At 39.6% G+C, this 27,923-nt stretch overlaps 1 protein-coding gene across 2 annotated transcripts in view; it reads left to right on the top strand.

Annotated features, from left to right (window-relative positions):
* HPSE2 (heparanase 2 (inactive)) overlaps positions 1-27,923 on the top strand; it is a 200,190-nt gene that overhangs the window by 116,231 nt on the left and 56,036 nt on the right. For both annotated transcript variants that reach the window (XR_011364225.1, XM_069979991.1), the window contains exons 4-5: positions 3,000-3,173; positions 6,930-7,101. Coding sequence is in view for 1 of the 2 variants with exons in the window: in XM_069979991.1 (XP_069836092.1) it covers positions 3,000-3,173; positions 6,930-7,101 (346 nt within the window). In the remaining variant the exon portion in view is untranslated. The remainder of the gene's footprint in view (positions 1-2,999; positions 3,174-6,929; positions 7,102-27,923) is intronic.

Genomic DNA, 27,923 nt, shown 5'->3' with positions numbered 1-27,923 from the left:
CGCAAGGCCTAGGAGGCTGTAGTGTGCAGCAGATGTTGAGCCAGTACTGCTGTTAGTTAGATCCAGTAGAATCTACTGGCTGCAAAGGGGTCTTCCACCTGTAGGGAAGGGTGAGTTGTGTTTAGCTGATATCTGGGTGAGGTTTTAGCTAAGTCCAGATGAGATATAAACTAGCTCAGTAATAACAAAGGCCTGGTTCCTCAAAGCCCTGGACAGTATGCTCTTGAGGTACAGCACAGCTCTGGGAGTCGGGTCGTGACATCACCATTTTATCCAGGAAGTGAAGCCTTGATGCAGTAGTAAGTGCAGGGAAAATCACTTTATAAGCATTTCCTGTAATAAGTGTATATTGGTGATTTGTATAATTTTTTGGGGGGGCAATACTATACTTTAATAAAAATTTTCACCGGACTTCTCCTTTAAAAAAGAGGCCTGTGTGAAGCAACACTGTTCCGTGGGTGTGGCTAGTAGGAAGTTAGTAGGGATCCAAGTTGGAGTGAGAAGCACTCATAAAGTCTTATCATCTGTTTAGTCTGTGTTATGAAATGTTAAGTATCACCATGTGTATTGTAATCATCATGATGTAGTGCCTCACTGAACATTATAACCTCTAAGCTTACTGGGCCAATGTATGTGAAAAAAGGAAAAGTTGGAAATGGTTTGTGATTTTCTATTTCAAAAGGGCAACATTTTAATAACCTCACAAATGATACATAGATAGAATAAAAAAAAATTACGTCTTTTTTGTCAATGTATGTACCCCCAGAATTGTAAAGTGCTGCGGAATATGTTGGCGCTATATAAAATTATTATAGTTATTATACGCCAGCAACCATCATAAGGAACCATCTTCTACATCTAGAGCAAAGATTGATTTTACAATCATAGAGGGGATCTTTACTGTAAGAGCAGTGCGACTACTAGTCTAACCTTGCAAACCAATCAGATCTCAAAATTAAGAAGTGAAATCTGTTTGCTGAGGATAACTACATCACTTATGTAATCCTTCACCCTTATTTCATGAAAAAAAGAAATCAAACCACAAATAAAACATGACTATGACACGGCCTAAAACAACCTACCGTTAGTCCCTGTGAGTTGTACATATTGTAGATGAGATCTTAGCATGATACGATCCAGTCATCGTCTAGCCCTCTTCCTGTCCGCAATACATGAAAAGCATTTATCTAACGTCCAGTCCCTCTCCAGAGCTAAAGTGGTTATATATGTAGTAAGTGTAAATTCTTACAGTATTATAGGGACATAATTTATATTCACTCTTCACATTTTAGATGGTATAAATGGCAATAAAGGGAGAGCTGGATTGCATCAGCGCTGATTTTGATGATCACATAGGCCTTTAATGTATCAGGTGTCAGCAGTCTGGAGGAGATAGAATCCAGATGACAGCCTATTTCTTTTGAGAACAGATAACAGAGATGAGACACCATTAAATAATATTCAATTTTTCAAAAAAATACGAGAAAAAAAAGTAAAAACATTCATGTGGTTCCTTAGAACCACATAGATGATAGATAGAACAAATGAACGATAGATTATATAGATTATCCAATAATACGGCTTTATGAACATAATTGTATAAAGCTCTATTTAGGAATGTTATCATAATCTTCTTACTGTACATTTCTTATTCCATTGTCTTTATATATTTTAATTGTTTTCCCCATTGACTTTCCTTATATGTTCATATACAGTTTCCTCTGAACAATGTAGCATTTATTCACTGTTTTTTATTGGCCTTTGTAAACTAGAATAGTATAGATTTTGTGTAGTGGTTAAAAAAACAGACGTGATATTATTTAAATGGATATGGATATTAGATATATAGTGAATATAAAAAAAATTAAGATCAACTGATCCTATGTAAATTTTATATTTTAAAGGGGTACTCAGATACTTATCAGCTGCTGTATGTCCTGCAGGAAGCGGTGTATTCTCTCTTCTCTGCTGCCACCTATTTCACATAGAAAACCTCTCCGGCTCTGGACAGTTCCTGTCATGGCAGAGGAAAGAATACACCACTTCCTGCAGAACAAAAAGCAGTTGATAAGTACTGGAACACTTGAGATTTTTTTTAAAAGAAGTAATTTACAAATCTGTATAACTTTCTGACACTAATTATTTTGAAAAAGAAACATTTTTAACAGAGTACCCCTTAAATATATTATATCTAGCTATCTAGTTACTATAGATGATGGATAGATAAAGAGGTAAGCAATCAAACTGTCTTTTATTCCATACAGGTACATAGCAATATGCAACGTTTCAGCTCCCAACCCAACCAGGCATGTTTAGAGTAAGGACCAGGATTGGGTTCCTTCACCGTTGACACCCGCTGTGGATTGCAGTGCACCACCATTGTGCTTTTATAGATAGTTATTAGATAGATGACCGGTGACCGGGAATAGACCGGCGCCGTGCACGGGAATTGGGTCATGGTTCAAAGGAAGAACCGTGGCACCGGGATCCCTGCGCCAGTCTATTAATGTAAAAATCTTAAAGCAATGTACAATACCTGTTGGTACATTTTCTTTAAAGATGGATAGATAGATAGATAGATAGATAGATAGATAGATAGATAGACAGACAGATAGATAGGAGATAGATGATAGATAGATAGATAGATAGATAGATAGATAGATAGATAGATAGATAATAGATAGATAGATAGATAAGAGATATATGAAAGATAGATAGATAGATAGATAGATAATAGAGAGAGAGATAAATAGGAGATAGATAGATAGATAGATAGATAGATAGATAGATAGATAGATGATAGGTAGATATTATAGGTGGACATACAGTATATTAGAAATAAAGTTGGATAGATCTGAGCTAGAACCTAACAGGACCTTACATTAACAGAAGCAAACCCAGAGTTAATACATTTAATCTCCTTATCATGTCGGCTGAATAGCTGTTGGGTTCCCCGTTGAGATGCTAGTATTCATTACAAGCTTTCTGTTTCCTCCCAGCCAGGTCTCTTGACAAACTCTATAACTTTGTTGACTGCTCTGGACTTCATCTGATTTTTGGACTTAATGCTCTTCGACGAAACTCAGATAATTCTTGGAACAGCTCCAGTGTGCTCAGCTTACTAAAATACAGCGCCAGCAAGAAGTACAACATTTCATGGGAATTGGGAAATGGTAAGTGAGATAAATCCCTATTACTTGTGTACAGAAATGTTTAGAGATTTCTTGCTCAATGCAGCAAGAGATGCCATCAATCCTGTGGTAGGAGTTCCCAGTCTGTTAGGTTCAAGTGAATCAGTCTTGTATTAGTGGTCTGTGGATTTGTAGTTGACATTTGAGCTTATCTATTATTGTGCATTTTTACCATTGCCTACAATTTTTTTTACATTAAGGGTTTGTTCCTAAGTACTTAATCTGCTATGTACATAATGTAGCTGTGTATATTTATTTCAGCTATTTATATATATATTGGTTAAAGGGGTTGTCCGGTGAAAATCTTTTTTTTTTTTCAAATCAACTGGTTTCAGAAAGTTATATAGATTTGTAATTTACTTCTATTAAAAAATCTCAAGTCTTCCCATACTTATCAGCTGCTGTATGTCATGCAGGAGATGTTGTTTTATTTTCAGTCTGACACAGTGCTCTCTGCTGACATCTCTGGCCGGGACAGGAACTGTCCAGAGCAGGAGAGGTTTTCTATGGGGATTCAGAGAAAAGTGAAAAATGAGTTCCTGTCTCGGCCAGAGATGTCAGCAGAGAGCACTGTGTCAGACTGAAAATAAAACAACATTTCCTGCATGACATACAGCAGCTGATAAGTATGGAAAGACTTGAGATTTTTTTTAATAAGAAGTAAATTACAAATCTATATAACTTCCATAGGGTGCGTTTACAGGAATGGATTTAAAAAGAGGTTAGATCCCAGTCTTTCCTTTATGACCTGATCCCTGTTTATAGTCTGCTCCTGGTTTTGGCTTCAAAGATCTCTCAGATAAATCTGTCTGTGTAAACGCACCATTATATTAGTTGATTTGAAAGAAAAAGATTTTCACTGGACAACCCCTTTAAATCCACACCATCAAATGCACAGAATAGAGTCAATACTATGAAATTCACAGTATAAATTCCACACCATGAAATCCATACAGTAGAGTCCACACTATAAAATTCACAGTATAAAACCCACACTCACACCATCAAATTCACAGTATAAAGTCCACACCATCATTTCTACAGCATAAAATCTGAACCAAGAAATCTACACCATCCTGAGTCTTACATAATGTCTATATAATGCTTATTAGAATGAGAATAGACATTACACTTGTGAAGCTGTCTGTGTCAGTAGTGCTTCAGTCTCGGCACATTGTAGCAGAGTCAGCAGGGATAACTATCAGTCAATACACGCTACACAGTGCTCCGGCACCATCACTAGTGGCCCAGACAGCTTCCTCAAGTGTATTATCTATTCTAATGCTAATCATCACTAGAACCAATATTAGGGGAGGCTCAGTATCTACATACAGCAGTGCTAGTTATATGTAACTGTACCAGGACCAGGGCTTGAACCCCTTTAACAGATTGATAGACATTCCATGATAGCTGCTTTACCGTACATTAAACCACACAGCAGCATTTAACCGTGTTAATGATATGCATACTTAGTAAACGCTGTGAAATATCACCTCCACATCTGTCAGGTTGTTTTGCTTCACACCAGCAGGGCAGGAGGGGTTATAGATGAGAATGCCATTCATTCTCTTAGGCCTCTTTTATGTGAAAGAAAGACTGGGGCTTTGGACCAAGAAAAATAACCACAATGTTCACTGGCCAGCGGACACCTGTTCCTGGGAATCTGGACGCCTTCCATTTATTTAACTTTTAGCTTATTTTCCTGAAGCAAGATTTCAATCAAATATTCACCTTCTATATATCTGAGGCAATACTCTATAGTTCTGTGATCTATAAAATGTGCATAGTGTTTTATGTGTATGTTTCTGAATATGGCTGAACTACATTTATCAATAAAACATTGTGGAAAGTGTTGAGCAAACTTCCAGTTTCTGTCTGGGATCGTCAACTTCTCCAAACCCGAATGCTGGTCATTTGATCCCCTGCTTCTGGAAAAGTTGGATGCCGCCTCCTGGAGTCCTGGGAAAACATGGATACAGCCATATGCTTTGTTCACACGTAGTATGATACTGGCTGTTCCGTGATCCAGCCAGGTCTAAAATGCCTTTTTTAGACGCAGATGGGCCCGATTGGCGTAAAAATATTCGCGAATGGTATATTTGCAAATACTTTATTCACATCGGGCTGATCTGTGCCTCCTGTGCCAGTGGGGTGGAGAGGGGGGGTTACGGGGGGGGGGGCTTGTGCAGCTGCACACAGAGGGGGCGTGGCCTCTGCGTGCGCCACATTTATCATTTTTCCCGGGGAAAAATGATAGTGAATAGAGATGAGCGAACCTCGAGCATGCTCGAGTCCATCGGAACCCAATTGTTCGGCATTTGATTAGCTGGGGCTGCTGAAGTTGTATAAAGCTCTAAGGTTGTCTGGAAAACATGGATACAGCCAATGACTATATCCATGCTTTCCACATAGCCTTAGGGCTTTATCCAAGTTCAGCAGCCACCGCTAATCAAATGCCGAACGATCGGGTTCCGATGGACTCGAGCATGCTCAAGGTTCGCTCATCTCTGAGTTGGCGCAGGTTTCAATTTCTTCGCAAGAACGGGCTCCGTGTGCACGGGATTTATGTAGAAGCAGTGCGCCTCTACATATATCCTCTGAGCTTCGGAGCTGCCGGGACATTTGTAAGCCCGGTGTAAAAACGCTGTACTTAATAAATGTCCCTCAATCTGTATACACTCCGGCCGGGATTCCCTCAGCCTGCAGCACTACTAAAGTACCGCAGAAATCACGGCCGTTGTAACAACGGCTGTGATTTCTACAGAACTTACGTAGTGTGAACATAGCCATAGACTACAGTATATCCATGTTTTGCCGGCCACCCTAGGAGGGCAACCAACTTCTCTATATAGGCAGTAACTGAATAGTGAGTTCTTTGAATCGCTTTGTTTAAATCAGAAATAAGTTTTAACATTTGAGATGAGCACAACTCGAGTCCTATCATTTGGCATTTGAATACTGGTGGCTGAACCCTATAGCTTCCTGGAAAACATGGATACAGCTAAAGGCCATAGGCATACATGTTTTCCAGGACTCCCTAGAGCTGCATACAACTTTGTCAGCCACCGAATGATCGGACTCGAGCATGCTCAAGTTGTGCTCAGCTCTAGTAAGGATCTCAGCAACCTTGACATTGGATTGTTTGGCCCCAATGTGGACAGATTTGCATTAGCGACAGGGTCATCGGTGCCCAAGCCTCCCCAGAGAAAAACCTGCTGTAGACAATACTGCTAAGAAAGTGAAAGGCCTCACAACAGGAAATGCATTGTGGCTGAGTAGCTTCATAGTACTTAGTTGTAGTTGATTTTAATGTTTTCAGTGTAAAACTTTAGAAAATCAACTATATCATATGTATAATCAAATGTGTAAAAGCATGGTGCTGTGTAATCTATCAATGCTGATTGGAGTTCTGATTGGACACATTATATAATGAAAATTTATTCATAGACTTCCAGGAGGAATAAAATGAATAGCAGATCTAAGAAGGGATGCTCTAGGTTTGTTACTTTATGTGGAGTACAACACATGTAACTACTAAAACAAGTGTCAGTAGAACTGTCAGGTTGTCTTTCCTACACAAAGGAGATCCGAAAACCTTTTCTACACCACATAGAATGACAGGGGACAGGTCACCTTTAAATCCATGAGGTCATGGTGATAATACAGTTTATCTTCAACATCAAACATTATCTGCATTACACAAATGTTAATACTGATAATACCATGTCATTGCTACAGAACCCAACAATTACCGGGCTTTAAATAGTCGAGCTGTTAATGGCAGTCAGCTGGGGAAGGATTACATTCAGCTGAGGAATTTGCTGCAGTCTATCCGGACCTACTCCAGAGCACACTTGTATGGCCCTAATATTGGACGACCAAAGAAGAACGTCATCTCGCTGCTTGACAGGTCTGTATTGTATAACATTTGCAATATAAACCAATAGCAGTTAGGATTTTTTAAAATGTTCATTTATAAAGTCCTTTCAATATATAAAAAAAACACATCATAGAAATAAACTGTTTGCCCCTTCGACTATTGGTCATTTTTAAATTTAAATTTAATAATTTAAAATAAATAATTAATAAAATAAAATAAAAATAAATTTAAAACAAAACGAACTTTTTTTTTACAGCAAGGGCTAAAACAGCGATGTGTTGTCCCATCGCTTGTATATGGACGTCATAGAGAGGTTTTATCCCATTGTGTTCTTTCCTCTACTATTCATAATGGAAAGGCTCCTAACAAGAGGCAATTCTCATTGACATGCATCCATCTCATCAATGTATTACATGTATGACCATTCTTTAGTTGTAAAGAAAATTTTAAGGCCACATCTTTCCCCAGCATATAGCTGTATCCATGTTTTTTAGGCAGTCGTAGGGCTGCACCCAACTGCCGCACACTCAGGTTCAGTGCAGACAATAGGGGTGAGTAAAGGAAATATTTGACCTTTTTTATGCATTGGAAACCAGATAAATATTTACACAAACATTTTTTGTATATAAAAGTAACAAATTTTGGCACAAATTAAATTGGTAGTTTCCAGGTTCCTCTCTTCAAGCAGTAAAATAAACTGGTGAGGTTAAGCAGAGGTGGCGTTGGCTCCCTTAGTCTAAAAATTATGGCAGAAATTGATATAAATTACATGTACTTCACCTTCTCTCTTCATAATGATTAGCAAGCTATTGTATATCAAGGTACACCTATTAGGATGTGGGGAATGGGAGCTTCCCTTTATGAATACAGTATCCACACAAATGGGGCTATAAGGAGCTATTGTGCTTCTTAGGGGCCTATTCCACGGGAGCGATAATCGGCTTGATTCGGCCGATTATCGCTTGGTAACAATGTCCCTGCTGCCCTTGCTCAACGATCATCGGGCCGTGGAATAGGCCCAGTAAACGAATGCCGATCTAGCAGATCGGCGCTCGTTTACATTGTTGATGGGGCCCCCATCTTGAAGATAGCAGTTTTAAGCTATGTTTCCATAAAGTCTTGGTTTGGCAGTTTGAGTTTAAATAACAGGCGTTATTTGGACTTAAACAACCAAACAGAAGAGGGAACATAGCCTTTCCGAGGTTTTCAGTGGGACCATAATCCTAATCTTTTAAGAATGCTATTTTCCAATATGTCTGTATGATATGTTAGAGTGTGTTCACATATATCAATTGTATATAAATATAAAATGTTGTATCTAGCCAATTTCTTATTGCCTGACCCAGACGCAGCAGATTGAAAAGCCAAGTTTGTTACCGGACTAGTACCAGGCCCAGAAAGATGTCAAAACCCATGCTGCTGGATGCAAAACCGATGACATAAGGGATCCATTCTATTATCAGTTTCCCACTAGGGCTTCACCAGAAGGAAAAATATTGCAGGGGACATATGTGAACATGGTTATAAAAGGAATATAACATTTTACCTTACTGTTTAAATTATGTTTTTAAGTTAACTATATTATGTTTTCAGAATTTTTGGTGATTTGTCTTTTACTGTTACTAGGTTTCCCTCAGATCAATATGTCTTATAGTAGGCAGCTTCGTGAAGAAAACTTTTCAGCAGTAATCTCCTCATTATCATCACTGACAGGATTACAGTGAAAAGTGATGACAATGTATAGATAAGACAGGACCAGACCATTCATAATAGTTGATGATCCCTGCTCCCTCTTCCCAATTGATTTATTGTAATAGTCCTTTAGGGGGGGGCTTAAATAGTGTAAACAAAAATACTTTTGAAAATGGGAAAAAATCTGGCATCAAGGTCCAGCAAGATGTCCTACGGCAAAATCAAGGCTGATCGGTGTGAAACTGATATTGTAGGAAACTAAGGGATCCATGTTATTATTTCTTTCCCATTAGGGTTTCTCCACTAGTTAGAGGGAAAAATATTGCTAGGGACACACTTGGGAATGGGGTTAGAGAAGGAAAATGACATCTTACCTATCATTTATACATTTGTAAAGGGTTTAGGGGCGAATTAACTTTACCATAGGCCCCGGGCTGTTCACCAAACCTGGGCCCCCCCATCTCACTGTAACTATGGCAGCACTAACGTGGTGTTCATAGTACAGGACAGATGATGCCATGATTTGTGCAAATTAGTGGTAAAAAAGCAGCGATTTTTTGAAAATCATGACAGAACAGTAGCCGAAAATAGAGATGAACGAACCTGCCGAGGTTCTGGCTCGTATGAACCTGAACTATCGGTTTCTGACTGCCGCTGTCTTCCCGCTCCGTGGAGGGTGGATACAGCCTATGGTTATGGCTGTATCCCAGTTTTCCAGGTGGTCCTCCGGCTGTATCCACCCTCTTCACAGAGCGGGCAGACAGCGGCAGTGAGAAGCCGAGAGTTCAGGTTCATACGAGCCCGAACCTCGGCAGGTTCGTTCATCTCTAGCATGAACAAAACGCAGCGATACAGTACGTGTGAAGGCACCCATATACAGTATTGACAGATAACGGCCAATCAGCACCCGGTGGACAAAGTGTGCAGGTGCTAATAAATATCCAAGACTACTAAGCACACGGACTATTTATTGTCTGTGTTATTTAGGAGGATATCTCTGCTTCACCAGATTGCACAAACCTTTTGTAAGTGATACACCACTTCTCTTCTCTGCCACGAGTATATGCTACCCTTAGATAGGCCAGCATTAACCTACTGAGCCTCTTTAAGATAAACATGTTTTTATGAATTATTTTTTTTTCTAATTGTCAATTCTGCTATTTATATATTTTTTTTAAATTCTGAAATTCTGAGGATCTTACTGCGGACCAATACATGTCATGGTAATCTAACAATTTGGGCTTATTCCCAGCTTAAGCGAAACATGGACAGCACGGGGCAAATATCTGAGCACTTTCTATGCTCCTGGCATGATATTGATACACCAGACCGGGCGGAGAAAGAGTCCACTACAAGGCTTCCCAACCCATGCTGTCCGTGTTTCATGGAACAAAGGAATAGGCCCTTCCTGTTCTGTGGAGAAAACTTTTCAGCAGTATTCTCCTTATTATTAGTTAGTGTAGGGACCCATGTGAACCAGGAGACCTGCACGTGGTACATGGGGCAATATGGTTTGATCAAATTATATACCATCATCCTGGTTGGTTTTTAAATGTAGCCGAGAGGCATTAGTGTCAGCCGTAGGTGTGAAGTGTAGCAGCTCCTATCTCTCCTTGTCCGTATTCTCCTTATTATTGCTGTCAGGATTAGGCTATGTTCATACAAGGTAAAAAATAAAGAAAAGGCAGCCGATTTTAATATTTAAAGGGGAACTCCGGATTAGAAAAACTTGTTTTCGATTAAAAGTACATTAAAAGTTAAAAATATGTGTCTATTCAATGTATTACTGTATCAGTGCGGCTCTGGCACACTGGTAGCTGATAGAAATCCAGGAAGTGAAAAAACGGCCTCTGTGCAAATCCACATTGTCTCCTGCTCCCACTGCTATCCCCCCTTAGGAGACAAATCTTCCATGCCTCTGTCTCACATTGTGTGTGTTTGCTGAGCACAGGCTGATGATGCAGACAGGGGGCAGGACGTGATGTCACAGGAGGCTTGGCTGGATTCCCCAATCCCCTGAGTGATTCACCATCTCTGACCAGCTAGAAGCAGGTGTTGCACTGATTTCTCTGATTGTGCAGAAGTGTGCAGTGAAATTAGGGCTGTATTCACACATGTTTGTCATTGCAGTACTGTAGCGTTTTCACTAAAATATTGCAGTAACCCAAGTAAATGTTGCTAAATGGCAGAGAGGATCAGAGCCTTATTGTGGGGCTCAACTTCAAAGATAAAGATGCTTGATCATAATATGTGCGTGGAAATGAAAAAAAAAATATTCAGGTAGAAAATACAGTGTACTGTGTGGTGTTACAGGTAAAGAATACAGCATGCTGTGTGGTGTTACAGGTAGAGAATACAGTGTGCTGTGTGGTGTTACAGGTAGAGAATACAGCGTGATGTGTGGTATTACAGGTAGAGAATACAGCGTGCTGTGTGGTGGTACAGGTAGAGAATACAGTGTGCTGTGTTGTGTTACAGGTAGAGAATACAGCGTGCTGTGTGGTGTTACAGGTAGAGAATACAGTGTGCTGTGTGGTGTTACAGGTAGAGAATACAGCCTGCTGTGTAGTGCTACAGGTAGAGAATACAGCGTGCAGTGTGGTGTTACAGGTAGAGAATACAGCGTGCTGTGTGGTGTTACAGGTATAGAATATAGTGTGCTGTGTGGTGTTACAGGTAGAGAATATAGCGTGCTGTGTGGTGTTACAGGTAGAGAATATAGCGTGCTGTGTGGTGTTACAGGTAGAGAATACAGCGTGCTGTGTGGTGTTACAGGTAGAGAATACAGTGCTGTGTGGTGTTACAGGTAGAGAATACAGTGTGCTGTGTGGTGTTACAGGTAGAGAATACAGTGTGCTGTGTGGTGTTACAGGTAGAGAATACAGTGCTGTATGGTGTTACAGGTAGAGAATACAGCGTGCTGTGTGGTGTTACAGGTAGAGAATACAGCGTGCTGTGTGGTGTTACAGGTAGAGAATACAGTGTGGTGTGTGGTGTTACTGGTAGAGAATACAGCGTGCTGTGTGGTGTTACAGGTAGAGAATACAGGGTGCTGTGTGGTGTTACAGGTAGAGAATACAGCGTGCTGTGTGGTGTTACAGGTAGAGAATACAGCGTGCTGTGTGGTGTTACAGGTAGAGAATACAGCGTGCTGTGTGGGGTTACAGGTAGAGAATACAGCGTGCTGTGTGGTGTTACAGGTAGATAATACAGTGCTGTGTGGTGTTACAGGTAGAGAATACAATGTGCTGTGTGGTGTTACAGGTAGAGAATACAGCATGCTGTGTGGTGTTACAGGTAGAGAATACAGTGTGCTGTGTGGTGTTACAGGTAGATAATACAGCATGCTGTGTGGTGTTACAGGTAGAGAATACAGTGTGCTGTGTGGTGTTACAGGTAGAGAATACAGCGTGCTGTGTGGTGTTACAGGTATAGAATATAGTGTGCTGTGTGGTGTTACAGGTAGAGAATACAGCGTGCTGTGTGGTGTTACAGGTAGAGAATACAGTGCTGTATGGTGTTACAGGTAGAGAATACAGTGTGCTGTGTGGTGTTACAGGTAGAGAATACAGTGTGCTGTGTGGTGTTACAGGTAGAGAATACAGTGTGCTGTGTGGTGTTACAGGTAGAGAATACAGTGTGCTGTGTGGGTGAGACCACAATGAAATCATAAATTACTGCAAATAATTCAGTAACACAATTAAACTGCAATGTGTGAACACAGCCTAGATGTTCTGCAACAGCTTTGGGCGGGGAATAGGCAATGTGGAGGACTGTGATGAACAGCTGAGGGAAAGCATTGCATTTTGGAACCTGTAGTACTGTGTACAACTGATAAACCCGGAAGTGCAGAAACACAAAACAGAACAACCCCCCCCCCCCCAACAAATGGATTTTTGGTAGTTTCAAAAATGGAATAGATAGTTAAGTAATTCTTTATGCTTCTGCAGAAGTTTCATTTTTTTTAATCTCTACCTGGAGTTCCCCTTTAAAAAAACATCAGTTTTTGCCGCGATTTTACTGACTGCAATGGCAATGCATTGAAGTCAATGGGAAGACGGACGTCCAATGCACACAATGTATTGAATAAAGGAAGCTTTTACCGCGTACGTCAAAATAATCAACATGATCATTATTTTTGGACGTCTTTTGCAAACAGCGGACATTTTTACTAGTTGTTCACACAGTTCTTCTTTTGTCACCATTCTTTCTCAGTTTTTACTATTAAATTCAATGGACTTTTCAATTAAGCCGCACCCGAAGTCCAATCAGTAACCCAAACTAGAATAACATACCAACATCTGTCATTGCACTGGGGAGGCCAGGCTGCTAAATGACGCCTGTTACTTTAGACTCAAAATGACGGACGTAATTTTAAACGAAGCTGAAAAAACGTTGTGTGAACATAGCCTTACAGTGAATGGTGACACTAGTAGATAAAACAGGATCAGTCTATTAATAGTATTACGTATTAGGTTATGATCAGAGCGCTCTTCCTCCCCACCTCTGTATAAGCAATCAGATGATTTCTTAGAAAGGTCCTCTAGGGTAGCTGTAAAAGTGTTAAAAATGTTTAAACAAAAATTTTCCATCTTTGAAATAAAAAAAAGTCAGAACAATTTTAACATTTCTATTGATCCTGAATAAACTACCCAATGATTTCACCTCCCATATCAGAAAAATAGAGTAACACAGGATGAAAAGGTGGGCCAAAATGGTACCAATAAAACTTATAGATGGTGTAAAAAAAATGCCACATATATGGAAATAAAGCTATAGAAATGTATTTATTTATTTTTTTAGGTTTAATTTTTTAAAGTCATAAAAGAAACCAGCCAAAAAAACACCATACATCACAACACATAAAATCTCAGTCAATATGGTTTCATATTATAGGAAACATCTAAAAAGTATAATCATAAATGCATAATTCTACATGTAAGTAAATTACTGTAGTAATTCTTTAGATTGATCCCATAGTCTTTATTTCTTTCATTTTTCTATCATGTCCACATTCTTTTTAATAACTAAGATCAATAGGAGATGAAGAAACCTGATGCAAGCCAAAGTTATATAATGTGTCATCGCATTACAGTGTGAACCTAACCCTACTCGCCACCGACAAAATATCAGGTTACAAAGTAGGAATAAAATGCCAAGTAATTTATGTATACAATTAATTGGTCATCTAATTCATATTGGTAATTTAGAAGTGATGACAGATGGAAAAAGATCCTTTTTACACCCGATCCTCATATCTGACTGAAAGCAGAGGACTGGCTAAATGCCCACTTTATGGGGCTCAGATATTTGGGGAGGACATTTACTCCGCAGAGCTAGCAGATCCGTAGCTTTTGCAAATGTTACGGAGGTAATGTCCACAAATATATTGATCCACATAGAGGCCAATGGGATATAAATTTGTCCTTAAAGGGGTTATCCAGCGATACAAAAGCATAGCCACTTTCTTTCAGAGACAACACGACTCTCCAGTTCAGGTGCGGTTTGCAACTAAGCTCCATTCACTTCAATGGAACTGAGCAGCAAAACCCAGCCCAAGCTGGAGACAAGAGTGCGGCTGCCTCTGAAAGAAAGTAGCCATGTTTTTGTAGCGCTGGATAACCCCTTTAATCGAATGTGAATAAGGTCTATGGATCTATGGATGCAGAAATGTGATGTCTCTTGGTGCACTGGGCCCGCCTTCCGTGCACCAAGAGACCTCATTTTCAGAAAATGTCTTAGATTGCAGGAACCAGGTAGTGAATTGAAAAAAAGCATCACAGCAGCAGAATCACGAATAAGGTAACATAAATAAGGTAATCACGAACTGGTACATTTACTTTTAACTATGCTGCTGGGGCTGCGGGGGAAATGTTAGTGATATATCCGTGCCAGTCCCTCTCTGCTGGGTTCTGGGCCACCTGCTTCCCGCTACTGTCAGTGATTTCAAAACATCCGGAGACCAGAAATGGAAGCTCAACATAGACTTTATGCTAGCTAGAAAAACAACGTCTATGGCCAGCTCCCAGCGATAGTCCTGCTCTCCTAGATTGCGTAGAACGATAGAGCGCGGAGACTGAAGCCCCTGGATTCCGGGGTGCGAATAGCAAGAAGAAAGACTTGATTCCTCCAGCTCATATAAAATTCCACTTTATTAATTCCAAACGTCTAAAAATGATAGCCGACGCGTTTCGAGCCTACTTGGCTCTTAGTCATGGCATCTATACAATTAGACAAACAGACTAAGTGTTAAAATACAAGAACACAAAAATACAAAAATACAAACATGGTTAAAAAACATAAATACTTGTAAATGCACACACATAGAAAACACAGAACACAGGACCAAATGCCTATACATCTAGTATTGGGGGTAAAGTTCATGACGGCTGCCTGTCCTGTACCCAGTACAACAATCCATACGACTAGCCTGTGCCCAGTATAATAACCCTAATACATAGAGGATACTGAGCTCCAGACAGATAACTGAATTGAATTGTCTGTTTTAATACTGTATTCCATCTCAGACATTACTCAAGGTACCATGTACATATATATAAATATAACATGAGTAAGAGATAAAGAAACAACAAAGTACCTGTAACCGCAAAATCTAGGGAAACAATTTCATCCCAAAGCGGATAGAAAGGAAAAAAGGGTCACCAGGCGACATCGGAGCCCTGTGATAGTGTGAAAGTAGATGTAATGATCTATCAGGGTAATGTCAGCAGCCAAATGCAAAACATGTATCTCAGACTGCAGCAAAAATTAGTACAAATGAAGAAGGGTTGGGGGTAGGGGTGGCCCTCTTACTCACCTCCAAGACCATAGTAGCAGGAGAGATTGCTTACGTCGGCACCTGCTTTGCCGGCGTCTAGAGCAGAAGTCCATAGATCCGGCTTATAAAGCAGGCAACCCGGATGTGACCTCCCACGTCACATCCGCCCGGTGGAACGCAAAATGCGTTCCACCGTCAGTGAATCACAGCTCAGTCTGTCTTATCTCCTACATCATTGCGTTCCACCTCCGATGAATCACGGCACAGTTACCTAAAGGTTCACAGGTGGTATGGCTCATTTAAAACACCACTGTGGACGTACATGACACCCCTAATAGAACACATTGCCAGGTGACCTAAATGTATATAAAAATTCTTAATACAAATACTGTAGCGATGCGTTCCATTATGGAACGCATCGGCTGTGCGTCATATCCGCCCGGTGGAACGCAAAATGCGTTCCACCGTCGGCAAAATGTGTTCCACCATCGGCAAAGTGCCTCCCCCACTGATAGAGATATATATTGTAGTGTGGGGGCGTATATTATAATAATGATAGTAAGGGGGTGCGTATATGGTATAAATGGAGGTATATAGTATATATACGAGAATATTAATGTATAGAGAGGCCATGACCCAGACTACAGGTGGCATATGAAAAATATATTAAGGCATCCTGATGTGATAGAAAAAGAATGGAAAAAGAGGCAAAAAAGGGGCAGACAGAGAATGGAAAGGGGGGGAATCCAACAAGACCTCAAACACCTCACACAGGCAACAACGTAAAGTGGGAAGGAGATATTATACAAAAACGAGACAACAGATTGATATACTGCAATAAATTTGATGAACCGTTGTATAGCAGAAAACATCAGTATAGCAGCATCAAGTCACTCCTAATGTTAAGCCCATGTGGTGCCCGTGTGCCCAATTTGAAAATCCACTCGGCTTCTCTCCTAAGTAGTTTCTTCCTCCAATCGCCACCTCTGATGGGTTCCTGTACCCTTTCTATGGCAAAACATCTGAACGTATTAAGACTCCCCCCATGGGTAGTGCAGAAATGTCTAGCTGCCCCCGAAAGCTGGAAACCTCCATGTTTAATGCTATTAACATGTTCCGCTATCCTTGTTTTAAATTTCCTAATGGAGCATCCCACGTACTGTAGGTTACACTCACTGCAGTGGATAACGTATACAATGTGGTCAGACTCACAATTGAGGGGATGGTTAATGTGGTAGATTTTGCCTCCATTGTTGGAACAAAAGGTCTTGTATCTGCTAGCATATTGGCACATGCCGCACCGTGGCTTCCCACATGAGGAAAAGCCTCCTTTATTGATGGATCTCAAATTTTTTGTGAATCTAGTGCTGGTGAATAGGCTAGGAGAGAGCATAGTGCCCAAAGAGGGACCCCTACGGGAAACAAAATGGCATCCCTCATCCAGGATATCAGCCAAGGCCTCGTCCTGGCGAAGGATGCCTAAGTGCTTCCTAATAATAGTTCTAATCGCCTCAAATTCTTTACTGTAAGGAGTGCAGAAAAATATGCTTTTTCCAAATCTATCTTTCCTCTTTCTATCATTGTTGGTGCTAGTACCAAGAAAATGGCTTCTGGGTTTCTGGGTAACCAAATCTTTAGCTCTCTTGAGATTCTGTTTGGAGTAACCCCTCCTTCGCAACCTTATTTCTGTCTCCTGTATTTGCCGATGGGCTGTTTCTATGTTGGAACAGGCTCTCACTGTGCGAATAAATTCACCCATAGGTATAGACTGGATAGTGTGTTTGGGGTGCTGGCTAGTGGCATGTAAAACCGTATTGCCTGCTGTAGGTTTCCTGAAAATGGCGGTCTCTACTTTACCTGTGTGTATATTACCTGTCAATTCTAGGTCTAGGAAGGAGATTCTATTTGCAGATGTCTCATGCGTAAACTGCAGATTAAGCTTATTGTCATTAATTTTGGCAACAAAGGATGGTATGGACGACACATCGCCCGACCACACAATGAGTATGTCGTCGATGTATCGCCCATACCACCCGATGCTGCCACCAAATACATTCTTCTCCGAAAAAATCGCCACCTCCTCCCACCATGCCATTACCAGATTTGCCAATGACGGTGAGAATTTGGCGCCCATTGGTGCGCCCACCAACTGGATATAGAAAACTCCATCAAAGGAGAAAAAATTATTAGATAAATACTTAATACAGTCCAATATAAACTCGCATAGTTCCTCGGTATAAGGACTGTATCTGTATAAATGATGTGCCACAGCTGTGATGGCCACATCATGAGGGATCGAGGAGTATAGTGCGGTAACGTCACAAGTCAACCATGAAAAACTCTCTTCCCACTTGAACTTATCAAAGACTCGGAGGACCTCCTAGCTATGCTGAGCTTCCATTTCCAGAGAGAAATCCCAGACAGTGGCGGAGAGCGAGCAGCCTGGAACCCACAAGCAGCAGAACGGGATAGGCTTATGTATCACCGACATGTCCCTCGCAGCATATATAAATATAATTTTATCCCAGAAAACCCCGTTAAGGTCCCCTATAATGAACAGCTATGGGGTATTTTATGGGGAATGGGGAGTATTATGGTCCACAGGGCTGCCTGCACAAGGGTTCTCCATCATATCTAGGGGAAGCATGGAGGAATAGGAAGCAAAGTGGCAAGGGATTGGTAAGGTGAGTATGACTTTTTTTTCTTTTGCAATATTGTGATCTTTCTTATTGCTGGACAACCCCCTTAAAAGGGAGGGGCCAAGCAGCAGAACAACCTCCAAACTTTCCATGGGAGCCTGCTTCCATGTGATCATTTTACGAGGATGTGTCATGATTTGTTTCTCTCCTATCACAGAGAATTTTAGGTGATGGGTTACCATACATTTTATTTAAAAATGATCAAGTAGCTGAGCCCTGTTGAATTCTATCTGTCATCTAGTTCTTAACCAGATCTCAGTTCTACTTTACTGCTCTGCAGAGATCCCAAAGCCAATGTTTATTACTCCAGTAATGAACCCACAAATCACTGTCCTGGCAGATGTAGTCAGCCATCTTTGCTTGTTAATGTTATTTGCTTTAGAGCCCATGCTGTTGTTTTTACTGCCCAAACAGGATTATTGTCAAGATGCATTATGTAACATATCCATTCTTCTACCTTTCCATAATAATAAAACACAAACCTGTGACTCAAGTGGGAAAAAATGTACATTTGCAGTATAGGAAATGTGGAGTCATTACAATAATCCTTACAATTCAGATTCCAAGCTACTGACACTGTTAGATAGCCGTTAGGGCCCTATTCCACTGGACGATTATCGTTCGCACAATCGTTAACGATTAACGATCTCAAACGACCGCTATTGCGAAAGACCTGAAAACGTTCACTCATTTCCATGGAACGATAATGGTTACTTATGATCGTATTTGCAATAGTTTTTTCTTCGCTATTGCGTTCGTATCTACTGTGAACGACCAAACGACGTCTTATTCAATGCAAAAATTTGCGAACGTCTTGCGAACTAGCAACGATAAAAATAGGTCCAGGTCTTATAAAGCGATCAACGATTTCTCATTCGGTCGTTAATCGTTAACTGCATTTCAACCGAACGATTATCGTTTAGATTCGAAATATTTAATGATAATCTTAACGATAATCGTCTGGTGGAATAGGGCCCTTAGAGCAAGCACACACAATGGACCTTTCATATATCAATCTGTGCTTCCAGAACATAGAGTCTAAGAGCTTAGCTTCCATATGACTGTCAAGGGATGGCGGGAGGAATAAAGAGGCGTTCTAGCTTGCAGGGCTTCAGAAGCTTGAATTGTCTGTCGATGGTGTACCATAAAATAAAAACATTTTCTATGTTCTGGAAGCACATAAAGACATTTGTGTCTTTGTCCTAACAGCACATTTTTCAAATATATTGTGAGTACAAAAATATTTTTGTTGGGTTAAATTGCGAAATATATACAATTTAGCAAATTTGACTGGTTCTTTTTATACACCATGTACAAGTATAACAATACCCAAATAGTTTGTTGTGTATAATGATAATAAAATTATATGCTTTAAATCCTAGTAGTACTATTTTTGTTATGCCCAGGGAGCTGTATGGGCCTTATTTTTGTGCCACAATTTATCATTTTTATTGGTTACATTTTCATGCAGATGGGTCTTTTAAATTTTTCTGGCATGGAATGCATTTGGTATTTTTTTTTTGTGTACACCATTCACCATACGGGATGAAAACATTATACTTTGAAGTGACCCTGTACCCAGAATCTGCCCCCTCCCCCAAACCGATTGTACCGCCAGATAGCTGCTTTTAATTCCTGATCTGTCCTGGGGTCCGTTCGGCAGGTGATGCAGTTATTGTCCTAAAAACAACTTTTAAACTTGCAGCCCTGTGTCAAATTGGTGTGGTCTAGAGTGTCTGTGCATTAGGCTGGCACTGTCCCTCCTCCCCGCTCTCTTCTTCATTAGGAATGCTCCAGGCAGGTTTTTTACTATTACTATTCATCACCTGTGTGATAATCATACAATCATACATTGTAGTGACACACTGTCTTTTGCTAATGACAAACGTCATTAATGATCATAAGCATTATTAACATCCGTCATTATCAAAAGATAGACGTTTTTCATGTAAAAAAAAAGATGTTGTGGGAACATTTAGTGACTTGTGTCACTTTTTTCTTTTTAGATCGTACATCAACTCTTTTTATCTCATTAACCCACATTGCACAAATTTATGTTCAATCTTTTTTACATTAGGCTGGGTTCACACTGCGCTTTTGCAATATATTTAATGTATATGTTTTATAAAAAAAAAAGACAGATAAAAAAACAGATGCAATTGTGTGCAATCCGTTCAGATCCGTTATCCCATTAACTTCCATTATAGAGAAAACGTCTTAAAACGGATGCATTTTTTTAAACACAAAAACGTGGTTGATTCCGTGTTTGTGTATGTTAAAAGTAACCATTTATAAAATGGAAATGTTAAATGAACTGCAAAAACCTAGTGTGAACCCAGCCTTTATTTGATACTCCCTCTCTGTACTGGCTATTCTTTTAGCCCCTATCAGGTTTAGGTTAACTTTTGAACACATGCGAAGCATGCCGGCTCTCACCATGTAACATGTTATTCTTATTGGTTGGTTTAGAGTATAAAGTAGTCTCAAAACCAAATTCCAATTTTCTCAGCTCTACATCAAGAAAATAGATGACATTACTTTCCAATGAGAACTTAATCGATTCAGGATCGATAAGGATGATGATCCACTTCTGTCATGTTTAATGAAAAGTGTTACACGTCACCTCTTGGCGCATTGCAAAAAAGGAGCATGTTTGATCCTAACAATGGCTCATTAGCTATGTTTGAACGTTTGGTGGATGCCAGATGTTGACATACAATTGGAACATATTGCACACACAAAAAATAATCTGACTTAAGCTGAGTATGCTTTGCTGAAAGAGTTGCAAAATGATAAATCGATTGGTATTAAAAAGGCAGACAAAGCAGGTACGATTGTAATCGCACCTCCTATGTTGCAGAAGCCTTACGTCAGGGGATTCTACTGAAAAATGTAAACATACCTATGTTGGTGATGGTGTCATACATGGTGTTATAAATGAAAGGACAGAAAGTTATGTGTGGATGTCTCTCGTCCATGTGCTGTACTTACCCCCGAAGATTCAAGGAATGCAGCAGCCCACCTGGCTGGCCCATAGTGTCCAGTACCAGGTCACTGCTGCGGTCCTTGCTGCCCGCTATGGACCGAAAGTGAGGAATCACTGTTGTGTTTTGTTGAAAAGTTGAATGCTTGTCATGAATTGATTAATTTTTTGATTAATTTAGTTTTGGGATACCTTGAAAAAGATTGAATGTGAATGTGTGGAATGTGGTTATAAAAGAAAAGACATTAAGAGAATGGAGATGCTGGTTAATGAGCTAAAAAAGGCGATGTACCATCTAAAAAGAAAAAAGTGAGGAAAAGACTATTATTAAGCATGACATATGAGAGATATTCAAGAGAACCATATTCAAACATTTTAGCCTGCTTACTAGTGACCCAGTATGGGAGCATTTTCAAATAAAAAAATATTTTTGGCTTTAGAAAAAAATTAATATTTAGGGAACAAGCTTATTAGAAGTGATATTATGAAGAAAAAAGTTAGCAGACAGACGTTGGCATCAACGGCCAATATTGTAACAGCATTATAAAGGGGGATGTGATCCATCATCCCATGAAAGATACTAAATATCCAGTGAAAGAATTCTATACGTGTAAGGATAAAAACCTTATCTATTTGTTGAAATGCCCTTGCTGGTTGGGTTATGTCGGACAGACAAGAGGACAGGTCTAAATTTGTTTAAATGAGCATAAAGTTTGCAATTTAAATTCATTATTTTATATTTCATTTTTGGATTTCTGGTAATTATAGCTTTGCTATAAATAGAGATGAGCGAACCGGGTTCGAGTCGATCCGAACCCGAACGATCGGCATTTGATTAGCTGGGGCTGCTGAACTTGGATAAAGCTCTAAGGTTGTCTGGAAAACATGGATACAGCCAATGACTATATCCATGTTTTCCACATAGCCTTAGGGCTTTAACCAAGTTCAGCAGCCCCCGCTAATCCAATGCCGAAAGTTCGGGTTCGGATCGACTTGAGCATGCTCCAGGTTCGCTCATCTCTAGTTGTAAAGCATGATAACTAAAAATAAATAATGAATGTAAATTGCAAACTTGCTTTATATCACATCTACTGATTTAGATTTTAAAAGTTATAACAACAGGTACAGTCTAACTATATCTAGGTTCTGTGCATATAATTGCTCTGTGCATAGAGTATAATGGCTCTCAGCTCTGCGCATTAAGAAAGAGGAGTTATTCCTCCGAAACGTCCGCGGTGGATCGGCGTGTCTGGGCGTTTGGAATGATTATGTCAGCTGTGAGCTTGTATGTTGTCCTTTTACAACTAAATCATTCATTGCATTGAAGCTATGACCTTAGACTACCTATTCTTCTAAAGAAGAGTTGTATTGCTTGCATAAGCACAACTGGGAAGGAAGTACAGTCATTGGTGGAAATTACCACTGTATTGTGTAACACTTTTAAGGCAAAGATTGCGTTTAAAGATCGACCTGTTGATGTGGCCAGGTATCCTATTGAAGGGGTAGACTTTGGTTATATATATATCTGTAGCCACCTGTTGTCCATTGGTATTCAGAGCTCTCCTGATTGGTCTTGGTCCAACCACTTAGACCCATAGCTCATAGGAAAAAAGTGTAAATAGAGCCATATTGCTCCACTAGGCAGCCACGTCAGCAGTAAATGTATAGTTACATTCAACCCTAAAGCCTGATAAGAACCAAAGAATTCTTATCCCTTTACAATGACACCAGCATTATAAATGGCTCATGACAAGTAGGGGGCCCTGTTTCAGGCTTTGCATTGGGGCCCAAGAGCTTCAAGTTACAACCCGGGTATCAATAATTGCCATATGTGTGCAATATGCACATACTAATATATGGTTACATGCTGAGAAGGTTTAGTATTGAGTTCAAGTGGAACTGTCATCACCACAATTCTAGTCATAAACCTGACTTGTTACTCGTAACACTACTGCCAGACCTGTCACAATGCTATCGATTACTGAGCGACTCACTACCCTTGACAGAACTGCTTACCTGCAGCTTCTCTGACATCTCTCCACTGTCATCAGCACTCTCTATGGAGAATACAGACTTGTTAACCCTTTAAGGTTTATGACTAATATTGGCCTTTAGGATGTGGCATAGTTTTCCATTTTTACGTCATCATGAGAGCCATAACCTTGTTACTTGTTTGCTGGTTTTGCTGTGTCAGCAATTTAATATAATAAACCTTGAGTGTAGTGTACTGGCATAGACATACAAATGCGTCATTGTGATCATGTTAACCCTGGCTACATCTGTATGTGGCTGTACACTATGATTAAAAACTAAAAATGATAAATCTGGCCATGCCGGGAATCATAAATTCCATACATTTTGTTACAATATATAAACCTAAGTCTAAATACATAAAATAATAAACAAATATTTACTATCGTCATTAGTGTTGAGTGGAAAGACCAAACTTGGATGTTCAGCATTTGACTCCCTGTGGCTGCAGAGGTTGGATGCAGCCCTAGGGAGTCCTGGGAAACATGGATGCAGCCATAGACTGAACATTGCCAAACCCATAACACCCCATAAAATAAAATTTCAGCTTCATTTAAGACGATTGGCATATACTGTAAAAGTAAAAATAAATATTGCAGTAAAACTGCTGTTTTTTGCATAAAAAAAAAAATACAACCAAGTAAAAAAAAAAGTTATCACTGCCACAATAGAAACAACAGGAATAATCAAAAAATTGTTATTTGTTAAGGTGCCTATACACCCCCAGTAACTGTCAGCTAAATGATCGTTTGGACAACAGTTATGTCTCCGGACCCACCAGGCTGCTCTGACATTGGCTTATCCTCCGAGAACAAAAGGGGCAGGCAGTGAAAATCTGTCATGCCTGACCCCTATCTCTTCAAACATGATCTGTCAGTGAAGAGTTGGGAGACCACCATAACTCTTTTACTATCAGCCATACTGTCAACCATACTGTGTATGGGCACCTTTAGGCCCAAGACTGTCTCTTTAAACCATGGTAGTGGCTAACAGTTTTCCTCACTCAAGACCTTTTTCTAGGAGTCAAATGGACACAGCCCACCCCTATGTTTCATGTAGAGCCATTCATTCAAAAGGCAGCCATGTAACATATCACGTGTCTTCCTGGAGTAGCCAACTGATTGACCAGCTTTCCCTGGGCATATCACCACAGAGCTGGACCCACAGCTTACATTTAAAGATGGGTAAACCCAAACACTATATAAATCTGGAATAAACGTGTCCCCCATTTCTACTCCAAATACTACCTGTCCTTTTTTTTTACACTGAGTAAATTATTCCTTTGTCAGTGTCAGTCAGTGATTCACATGTATTCTTCTAAAATACTGTAACTTACATAAGTGATCAATTATAAGTTTACAAAGGATAAATAAATATATTGGCTTATATTGTAACTTTTAGAAATTTTTTAGTTTTTTTTCAAAAGTATACTGGCTCACAATTAAAAAAAAAATCAGGTTTGTATAATTAGGTGTGTAGAAACCAGTATATAAGAAACTACATATATAAAAGAGAAAATCAGGAAAGTTTTCTCAAATGGAACCATGACATAGTACCACATTTAGGCCAGGTGCACACTGCATTTCTGCTGTCTGTTTAACGGATCCGTTTTTAAATGTTTCCTTTAACGCACAGAAAAACATGGTCAACTATATTTTTGTGTATGCTAAAATAAACCCCAAAAATTAAACCCTTTTGATCCTTTTTTTAAAAAAAATAAAATAATGTAAGTCAATGGAAAACGAATCCTAATGGGTGACTTACAACTGCATCTGTTCTTTTTATAAAATGAATGTTAAATATACAGCAAAAACGCAGTGTGGCCCTAGCCTTATATATACAGTACCATGCAGAACTTTAGTGGTTCAAAAATATGCTATGATACTATATGTATATATATATATATATATATATACACACACACACACCTTTGTTGCACATTATTTTGGAATCTTACAAGACAACATATTTCATTTAATAAATTTGACAAAGTTAAAATGTACCTGTCATGATATATAAAAAGTAAAAAAAAAACACCAAATATATAGTTAAAGAGAACCTGTCACCGGGGACGCGGGCACAGAGCCCGCCCGACCCCCCGGTGCAGCTCCCGGATACTTACCCTTTGCGATGAGTCCCGTTCCTGGAGTCGGTCCCGGGAGGAAGATATGAGCGCCCAAAGCCGTGCGCGCGCCGCTGAGATGAGTCTCATCTCTGCTCATTTGCATACAGCGTGCGCACGGCTTCGGGCGCTCATATCTTCGTCCCGGGACCGGCTCCAGGAACGGGACTCATCGCAAAGGGTAAGTATCCGGGAGCTGCACCGGGGGGTCGGGCGGGCTCTGTGCCCGCGTCCCCGGTGACAGGCTCCCTTTAATGCTTGCCTCATGTATGCTGTCCGTTTTCATTCTAATATTGGACTTCCTGCGCTCTGTCTAGTGCCCTATGTACCAATGGAACCGAGATAAGATCTTTTAGGCCAAAGAAATCCCCTCGTAAGGTACGGCGCCAGTGGATACCAGTATTACAAGCAAAGTATTTTACTAGTAGCATCAGTAAATGCCGCAGAATACCGCACAATAAAATATACTCAGTCCTTTATTGCAACGCGTTTCGGCCCTCAGACATACAAACGGGGCTTTTCTCAAGCATGCCCATAGTGCCCTATGGTGTTGCACATGCTTCTCCATTTTCTACAAGCCTGTGAGCGGGGCCTTTTTTTGTTGTTGGGATAAATGATATTTACCTTTAGCTGCATTAGTGCCCAGTGTACAGCATGTACAGCTGCTGGCCAATCAGCATTCATCCTTACTGGGCCAGTCTGTGTAAATAAGAAGGACAACTGACATCACTTCCTGCATTTAGTCTTTTTTTCTTTTTCTTTTTTTTTGCCGCTAATAAAGACTAAATGTCCTTAGTGTTGAAGCCTTGACTGCAGTTTTCCAGTAAGTGAGTCACCTAGTGTACACATTTGTACATATTTTTTATAGAAAAAATGCAAAAAAAAAAATTAAATAGTAGAGATGTACCCCTCCCCCAACACATCCACTACCCCCGCTGATCTAACATTATATATAGGTAATGACAGTGCCCTTTTAAAATATTAAAAAGAACATTTAAAAAAAATTATATATTCAGCCGAAGCTACATTATGTATCGTACAACCATAGTTTTCAATGTTCCGAATTCTCATAACAATTTTTACTCACAGCAAACAAATTTTTTAATGTTACGTTGAATTCCTACACTTTAATTGTTTTTGAAAAACAGCAGCAAAGTCCCTGTAGATTTCCTCCTACCTCTTGAACACTTCAGAAATCTTGATCATTGGTTTAATACAATCAGGTAAAGCTAACTTCTATGTGGTCTAAGCGCCGTGTTTCGAAGCCGCCTACTAGAAATGCATATTTTTAATCTGCTCAGTTTTCCCGTTTTATCATTCCTTGTGACTGATGTTCTCTGCATTGATCATCTCTACAAACCTGCACTTACCCAACATACTCCACTTTATCTTCAGATCCCCTTGGTCCAACAGCCATTCAAAGGTGAAACTGAAGGCGGTAACATGGGATCAACGCGATTGGGGGAAAAGGGGCTGATGTTGACAGACAAATGCGTCCACATGCACTCATAGTCTGCACAGTGGTTGCCAGGTCTACGGAAGTGCGGAAATATTGAAAAGAGTAGATCTGTGGAGAACATCAGTAACAAGTAAGTACTTTTATTTTATTGCAAAGACTAGACATACGACATAAACTGTCTATAGCTAACATTATACTGCATGCTCATAGTCACACATTTTTAACATAGGAATTCACAAACTTTTTCTTTTCTTTTTCTTTTTACTTAAAGGGAATGTTTCATATAGATTTATTCTTACTGATTAGTGTCAGATACAGAAACATGTTCTTTTTTGTAAACTGTTTATATTTTCATTATTTTTTGTTATTTATAGTGTTATTTATGTTGTTATTATTAGGGCTTCAATCTTGCCTAAGATGTTTTTTAAAACATTTAGTGACCTGCTGTACGGTAAAACCTCACGGGCATAGGCACAATGAACATCTCCAGACCTTGTTATTTTGTGAGCATTTTCTGTAGCCTAAGGCTGGGTCCACACTACGTTTTTGCAATCTGTTTTTTTTCATCCATTTTTTTTTAAATGGATAAAAAAAACTCGCATTTGTGTGCATCCATTTTGATCTGTTCTTCCATTGACTTCCATTATAAAAAAAAAAACAGATCAAAACAAATCTGTTTTTTTAACATACACAAAAACATAGTCAACGTCATTGTTGTGTCCGTTAAAAAAAATGGAAAAACGGATGCACACGAATGCATCAGTTTTGTTCATCTGTTTTTCATCAGTTTTTTGCAATTTATTATTTATTTTAGACTCAAAATGACGGACGTCATTTTAAATGGAGCTGAAAAAAACGTGTAAACATAGCTATAGAAAAATTTGGTCAAGCATGTCTTAGTGTACTTTAAAAAAAAAAAAACACACTGTTTCTGTTATATTTTTTTTTATATTACATTTATTTTATATAAATTGTTATTTTATATTTCCTTTTTTGTATGTCAATGTAAAACTGATGCTGCAGGATGGCATACAACTACATCCGTTTTGGATCAGTTTTTTCCCTTTAAACCATCAGCTAAAACCTAA

This window comes from Dendropsophus ebraccatus, chromosome 8 (assembly GCF_027789765.1).
Source record: "Dendropsophus ebraccatus isolate aDenEbr1 chromosome 8, aDenEbr1.pat, whole genome shotgun sequence".
In the NCBI taxonomy this organism is placed as follows: Eukaryota; Metazoa; Chordata; class Amphibia; order Anura; family Hylidae; genus Dendropsophus; species Dendropsophus ebraccatus.
This window is presented reverse-complemented; position numbering and strand designations above follow the sequence as displayed.